The sequence below is a fragment of the Nicotiana sylvestris genome, chromosome 8, assembly GCF_000393655.2.
Source record: "Nicotiana sylvestris chromosome 8, ASM39365v2, whole genome shotgun sequence".
In the NCBI taxonomy this organism is placed as follows: domain Eukaryota; kingdom Viridiplantae; phylum Streptophyta; class Magnoliopsida; order Solanales; family Solanaceae; genus Nicotiana; species Nicotiana sylvestris.
Genome location: NC_091064.1, coordinates 78234304 through 78242100, shown reverse-complemented (window position 1 = coordinate 78242100; position 7797 = coordinate 78234304). Strand labels below are relative to the sequence as shown.

The window sequence follows — 7797 nt, the reverse complement described above, 5'->3', positions numbered from 1 at the left end:
GTCAGATCCCAACTCGGAGACTGAACCCAAAGACGGTTAAAGCACGCAAGCCTAAGGGCAAATCCGGGGTCGAATCGATCCAATTGAAATTCTAATGAGCAGAAATATTGAAGATACAAGTTGCGGGGTTCCCCCTCTTATTTCTACATATTGACAACGAAGCGCAATCTCAACCTACGTCATATAATGAAAGATATATATATACACAACAAAGAAGGCAGGGAATAGTCATTCTGCTTTTTTCTGGCAATTATAGGCTGGCGGTCTCCTCCTCATCGTCCTCAACATCGGACAGTAGGAACTTGGCATAATACTCCTCTCCTTTGGCTTGCTCGATCTCCCCCGAGAGATCAAAGCCCCTGGCATGAATCTCCTCAAGGATTTCCCTCCGGGATCTACACCTCACGTACTCCTTGCTATTGTTTGCACGAACGAGGGTCTTCTTCAGCTTAACTTTAGCAGTGGCAACGTTTCTTGAATAAGCCGCCATTTTCTGTCCTGCCCTGGTGTTGTTCATCACAACCTCGGCTCGGACATTCACCACCTCGATTTTCGCCCTTGAAAGCTCAGATGAGAGTCTCACGATCATATTCGCCCAAGCAGAATCATTCGCTCGGGCGGCCTGGATTTGCGCCTCAAGAGTGGAAGCCCCGGCCTGAGCCCTCTCTTTGGCCTCAGAATGGGCATTCACATGCGCCTGCAGCTCGGTGAATTCACGTTTGGCTCTTCCAACCTCGCCCCAGAGTTGTTCCAGCTAATCCGCCTTATCCTTCAACTAAAACAGCAACATGTCAAAACGACGAGACAAAAAGGGAATGCAGGCCAGCACGAGATGTAGGATACCTGTTCAAGAGGGCCTCTTGGGCCCGACTCCGGTCCACCTCACGCCGTAAAGAGACGAACTCACTTTCCTTTGCCGCACAAAGAAGTTTGAGGGATTTCTCCCTATCTCGAGCATCCCGCAACGGGGCCTTACAACGAAGCATTTCGGCTTTAAGCCTATCAAAAACATGAGAAAGAAAGCCAGGTAAATAAAAAGAAAAGAGAGGAGCGCAAGGCTAGAATATCCTTATAGCGGCCAAAACTCACCATAAGGCCAAAGCATTAAGCCTCGCCGAAGGTCAAAGCAATGTCCGACGATGTACCAACCCCGGAAGGTTGCCGGTCGGCCTAATCACTTCCCCTTAACCGCTGTGAAGAAGGCGCCTCACCACAAGCCTTCTCACACCCCGGGGCATCTTTCCTTTTACCGGCGCTCCTTGAACCCGGGGCCAACAATCTCTCCTTCTCGCTCAGGGAACTCGGCCTCACTTCGAAAGGACTCCCAGTACCTGCAGCAGATAAATCAGATGAGCCAACAAGAAGGAAGCCACCTCTTAGGGGGCAGAATGCCAGGCACCTACTATGACGCTTCGCCTCCCATCTCCCTTTTGATAGATCTCGCCACCGGCGCCTATCGTAAGTCGAGCAAGATGCTAGCTTACGAGACCATTAGGCTAAATCAGGGACCTCGCTGGGCAACCAATGAGTTGCTTTAAACAAAGAATAGAAAGATATCGTTATGGGGCCAACCCCATGTTGAGATAAAGACAGTTCACACGAAGCTTTTACGTGTGAAGTTCCATTTCTCAAGGAAAGGAAAAAATTCTCCAAGGATAACATCGGTCATCCGGATTCGAACGAACCGATTCATCCATCCGGGGTCCTCATCCTCCTCGCTGCCGATCACATGAGCTCGGGTCGATCTATGCTGAAGAGCAATCATGCCCCGATAGCGTAATGGCCGATACAACCTCACAAGATGGCTGAGGGTGAATTCTATCCCGGCCTTGTCAGCAAAATATCTCATCAACTGCACTATACTCCAAAGAAAGGGATGAACCTGCGCCAACGTTACTTGATATCTTCTATAGAAATCAAGCACGACCCGGTCCGGGGAACCTGACGCAAGAACATGAATATACACACACAAGAACCCCTCAACGTATGTGATGACACTCTCCTCGGGGGAAGGTGCTCAAAAAATTACACCTTCCCCCCATCCGCATTCTTTCCTGATCATCTCGAGGTTTTCCTCCCTCACCGATGAAATAATCCTCGACACGTGCTCTCGATGGCTCGGAACATTTTGAGGCCTCCCCGGTGTGACAGCCCTCTTCGAGGTAGGGCAACCCGAGTCTTGCTCTCCCAATATCGGGGGCAAGCCGCTGGTACAGACCAAAGTCGGAGCACAGCAGGGACTCCCCTTCGTCCGAGGATCAGGCGTCGAAGCGGCGACCATGATTATAGCAGAATAAGGGGAAGAAGATGAGGATCTAGGCAAAAACTTTCTGAAGCAGGGAAGTAGAAGGAATAACACAAAGCACCGGGCTTTGCAGAGAAGATAGGCTTATCAAGAACTGCAAAATCGTCGCTTAAGGGGGCGGATGAGCAAATATATAGAGGCTAAGCGACAACTTCTCGTTTGCCCAAGAGGGCCAATTAATTCTGGCCGCATTAACCTTCTATTTGGGGAGTGCACTAGCAAAATCATTCTAGGCTCCCACATAACTCATAAAACTGAGGGACCTTGGGAGATCCTTGACATCATAAATATCAGTTCGGGAGGAGCTATCGATTTAACCTCGGGGCCCCAAGTCTGTCCCATAAAAAGGCCCCGAAAGGCCGATACCGGAACATAAAAGAAAAAAGGCAGGGAGAAGGTCTAACAGAATAAAAGCTCCTTTTATACATTGGCAAAGAGAAAAAACGTCTTTACACTATTTGTTTCCTGAGTGGGAGGGGAACACATGAAGCAAAAAGGAAGGCATACAAAAAGGGCTCGGAGACTACTCCTCGCCACTATCATTTTCACCCTTATCAGGGGCAATCCAGAGCGCCAATCTTCCCTCTGCCGCATGAGCGTCCTGCAGATCGGCAGCCAACTCGAAACCTCTAGCCTCGAGTTCTTCCAGGTTCTCCCTCTTCTCCTCCGCTTTGGCATGCTCGACAACTCGAATTAGTCTCTGCTCAGCTGCCATGGATATGTCACGAACCATTGTATGCGCTGTGGTCGCATCCTCCTTATAAGTGGCAACATCTTGTTCGGCTTCAGACTTAGCCGCGGCCAAAGTAACAATCTCCCTGCGAGTGTCCGTGAGAAGATCTCGAGATGTCACCAATTCCCCGACCACAATCTTGTTTTGCTCTTTCATCCCGGAGATCTCCGCTTTCAACTGACTAATCCGTGAGTCACTCTGCTCGACCTATGGGACAAGGGCAAGTCGATGAATATATGAATCCAAAACATGTGTGAATACGAGGTAAAAGGGCGGGTATGTGCGAGGCAGAGTACCTAAGTAGCAAGAGCGGCCTTCTCCCGGAAAGCCACCTCTAAAGCGGCCCGAAGTTCTCCCAACTCTTTATCTCCCCGGGCAAAGTGAGCCTCCGAGTCCTGTAGCTTCGAAGTAATTTTCTTACGCTCTTTTTTGTGGCAAAAAAGTTCCCCGCGGAGCCGAAGAATGGCATGGTCATACATCTCCTTACACTGCGGCACAATGGGAAAGTTAGAAAGACAATGAATAACGCCTGAGAACGAAAAGAAACACGCGAAGGAAAACTATCACCTACTGCATGGACTTCTCCGCCACTTTAACGGCGCCAGAAATATCGAGATCAACCCTGTCTATTACGCCATCAAAAATGTTGGCAATAAAATCTCCCCCTTTGGGAAGAGTCTCACCTGTGAGGCCGATCATCCTTTCGGCATCCCTCAGCTCCCCTGATGAAACTGGAAAGTTCGAAATAAGTCGTTCGATTCGCCGATTTCTCCAAGTGGCAACCCACGTTCCTGGAAGGAACTGAGCTCCGATCCCTCAAGATCAATGCCAACGGTCCTCCTAGAAGAAGCTACATCGAATCCATCCATACGATTCGAAGCTACATCAACATCCTCTTTAAGGACCCTCGGCTCACCAGCCTGATCGGAGCCAGCCGTTCCGGACTCAGCAGCCTCCGATTGGGGCGCCTGCAAATCTCTCACACTGGACCTTGTTCTCCTCCTCAACGGACCTCCATTATCGTCCTCCCCTTCGATATCAGGATTCGAGCTGGAGGTTAGAGCAGCAGTCCCATCAGGTCGGGCAACGACTGCCCTACTTTTCCTTTTCTTGTTCATACCAGGCTCCAAGGCCTCTGCTTCACCGTCAGGGGCGGCCTCATCTGCATATTCTCGCCAAGACATGCACCAGCACAATAACCGCGATACGTTTTCGCTAAGGGCTCAGAAGGAAACACGAAATGCGAAGCACAAGGGGTGAAGGAACCTCACCATGATTCTTGGCCACCCAACGCTCCTTAGCCAGGATGGTCCAAGACCCAACGCAGTACGAGAACTTCTCGCTCAAACGCCTGATCTATCCCGACAAATCTGGGACCACCTCCGGATGCCAAGCAACGGCTGCAGAAAGCACATAAAGGTTATTATGACGAATGAAAAAGTAGTCGAAAAGCGGTTAGAGGGAAAATCCCTTACGTCGGGCGTTCCAACGCTCCGGAAAGGGCATTCTCCAGGCCAAAATGATGTCCGAGGTCCTCACTCGGATAAACCTGCTCATCCATCCTCGGTCTTTCCCCTCATCAACACTCATGAAAAAAGATTTTTTTGGACCGGTGGCGGAGCTTGATTAAGCCTCGATACAGCCGAGGGTGGTACAATCTGATCAGATGGTTAAGGGTAAAAACCTCACCTTCAACCCCTTCGGTGAAATGTCTAAGCATTAACACTATCCTCCAAAAGGATGGATAGCTCTGACCAAGTGTCACCTGGTATCGGGCACAGAAGTCAAGAATATCCGGGTCGATTTCCAAGGGAGGAGATTCGATGGATTTATCAGGGCCCAGGGTGAATGGGTAAGTGTATATATAAAGGAAGCCACCCTTGAAGTCGGTAATATTATCGTTGGGGCTGGGAATCTCTACCTCCACTACCTTGCTCTATCGACAGTCCTCCTTCACCTTGCTAACATCGGTCATGATGCTAACGTATCGAGACACATGCTCACACCGGCCCGACATAGACGAGGGAGTCTCGATGTCAAAATCCTTCGACGTGTCAAGATCAGGTGGGGTACATTGTTCTAAAGTGGGAACCGATCTGTTCTCTCCCACAGGTAATCGGGACTACGATGTAGTGTCGTTCCGTCGGGGAACCGTCCTAGAAGTCCTAGCCATGTACAATAGTAAAACCCCTTCTGTGAAAAGAGGAAAGTGTGTCAAATAACAGAATTCTGACTCGCAGGCTTGTAAGAAGGGAGAAGATGGGAAGTATCTAGCAACCGATGCATTTATAGGAATCGTTAGGGAAGCAGAAGAGACGAGCCGATGGCAGTTCGTGGGTTTCTCGATTACCGCATCTAACGGCAGCCCTGCACGGTTCTCGGGGGCATGACATTTATAATGCTCTTAGACGGTTGACGTAATAGCAATAATGGCCTTGAGACGACGATTCAATAGCGTTTCCTATTACTTCGTTCTAGGAAATGCGGAGACTATCTGTATGCGGTGAAATCAGAGGGGTCTATTTCCCGCCATTAAGGTACATTCGGGAAGTCATGTCAGCATCTCGAGATTGTAGGATTACGATCGAGCTCCCTCCCTCGAGGATCATCCGTGACCTAGCAGAGATTTCGAGGATAAGGAATCTGTCCGCGACCCAACGAAGGTTCCGGAGATGGGGGATTCCCGAGGCAAGCGGCTAGAGCCAATAGACACTAGTACCATGCCTCGCCATCCCATCCCCATGTCTTTACATTTAATACACTTTTTACTATATGGTATTCCCTCTCCTATATAAGGGGAATCCATGCCACTTTGTAAAGGGCTGTTGTTGCTCCATTTTCTCCACGAGTGCAATAATCTCTCTCTCTCTCTCTCTCTCTCTCTCTCTCTCTCTTTGTTTTCTTTCTAACTTGCTTGTTCTCACTGGCCCGAGGCCCACCTTTATCCATCGTTCTCTTACTTGTTCTTCATTATATAGCTCAGTATTGGCCGTAAAGAGCCTTGTTTAATTATATCCTTAGTTGTTATTCCATTCCCGATTATCCCCAATAGCTCAAACTCGACCCTAACACCGACCCCGAGGTCCCCCATTGACCAGACCTATACCCGGGCAGCAGGCCCTTCGGTTCGATTACTATCTCGTTTTAGCTTGCATTTCATTATTAAACTCCATTTTATTAGCATCAACAACTCTAACAACTAGCTCGGGAATAGATCACGTATTTTTAGAATCCCATTTACAAATTTAATTGCTGTTACTATTTTCACGGTAAACACCTGTCATCATAAAAATGCCCAAGGACCTCACCAAAAGGATCAAATCAGGCAAGAAAATGATAGAAGCCAACGACAAAAAGGTCGAAACCTACAACTCCAGGGTCGACCAAATTCCGGGCGCACCCCCCGTCCTGAAAGGTATGGATTCAGAGAGGTTCATACAAAGGCCGTTCCACGAGGAAGCGTCCCCGAAACCCATTCCGAAGAAGTTCAGAATGCCGAAACTCCCAAAGTACAACGGGACCTCAGACCCCAATGAACACGTTATTGCCTATACTTGCGCAGTAAAGGGCAACGATATAAACAATGGCGAGATCGAGTCCATATTACTGAAAAAGTTCAGGGAAACACTCTCGAAGCCATAATGTGGTATCACAACTTAGCTCCTAACTCCATAGACTCATTCGCCATGATAGCAGACTCCTTCATAAAGGCATATGTCGGTGCCATCAAAGTAGCAACAAGGAAATCCGACATTTTCAAAATTAAGCAAGTGCAGAACGAGATGCTGCGAGAATTCGTACCTCGCTTTCAAATGGAACGGATGGAACTACCGCCAGTCTACGATGAGTGGGCAATGCAGGATTTCACTCAAGTTCTGAATGAACGAAGCTCGGTGGCTTCAAAATAGTTGAAGCAGAATTTGATCGAATATCCCGCTGTGACGTGGTCGGACGTCCACAACCGATACCAGTAGAAGCTCAGGGCTGAAGATAACCAGTTGGGAGCCTCCTCGGGCTCAGTATACCCAACCAGGCTTCCGAAGAAGGAACCAAAGCCAAACAAAGAAAGGTATCAACTATACGCTGAAGACAAGAGGAACGCCCCGAAGCGTAACCCACCTTGCAATGATCGAAGAATAGACTGAGGACAGGATCCTCGGGACTCATCAACTGGGCCAGATTCGATAGGAATGTAGGACCAATGGGGGCACCTCACTTATCAGAATACAACTTCAATGTTGATATATCGGACATCTTGTTCGTCATCGGTAAAATCAGAGATGCCAGGTGGCCCAGGCTTGTACAATCGGATCCTTCACACAGAAATCATAACTTAGTGTTCGAGTTTCACAACACACACGACCACAAGACCGATGATTGCCTCCAACTTTGAGAATAGGTAGCTCGAATACTTAACAAAGGTCACCTCCAAGAATTCCTCAGCGATCGGACCAAAAATCAGTTCCGAGAAAGCGAAGCGGCCAAGAAGAACGAAATAAACAAGCCATAACATGTCATCCACATGATCTTGGGAGGCGTCGATGCCCCGTAGGAACCCATGATGAGAAGGACAAAAATATCCATCACCAGATAAAAGCGAACCTAGGGTTATATACCCGAGGATGCCCTCACATTCAGCGAAGAGGACACCGAGACCTTGTTTGAACCTCACAGCGACGCGCTGGTAATATTTTTCCTTGTAAATTCTTTCCAAATAAAACATGTACTCGTGGATCTAGGTAGTTCAGCCAACATTATT

The 7797-nt window shown here is 48.6% G+C and overlaps 1 protein-coding gene across 1 annotated transcript; it reads right to left on the bottom strand.

Annotated features, from left to right (window-relative positions):
- Positions 1 to 250: 250 nt before the first annotated feature.
- LOC138875256 (uncharacterized) lies at positions 251 to 3737 on the bottom strand. Its single transcript, XM_070154079.1, has 6 exons — positions 3610 to 3737; positions 3460 to 3526; positions 2833 to 3245; positions 1251 to 1331; positions 882 to 999; positions 251 to 754 (listed from the first exon to the last, which is right to left on the bottom strand). Exons 1-6 carry the CDS (start codon positions 3735 to 3737, stop codon positions 251 to 253), a joined length of 1311 nt encoding a protein of 436 aa, XP_070010180.1.
- Positions 3738 to 7797: the final 4060 nt, after the last annotated feature.

Bases quoted from the DNA above. Each gene is read 5' to 3' on its own strand.
- LOC138875256 (XM_070154079.1), bottom strand. From the start codon at position 3,737: ATGATCGGCCTCACAGGTGAGACTCTTCCCAAAGGGGGAGATTTTATT. The intron at 1,000-1,250 runs GTAAAAGGAAAG...TGTTTTTGATAG, and splicing joins CCCGGGTTCAAGGAGCGCCG to GCTTAAAGCCGAAATGCTTC. The intron at 755-881 runs GTGGACCGGAGT...AAGGCGGATTAG, and splicing joins TCGTCTCTTTACGGCGTGAG to CTGGAACAACTCTGGGGCGA.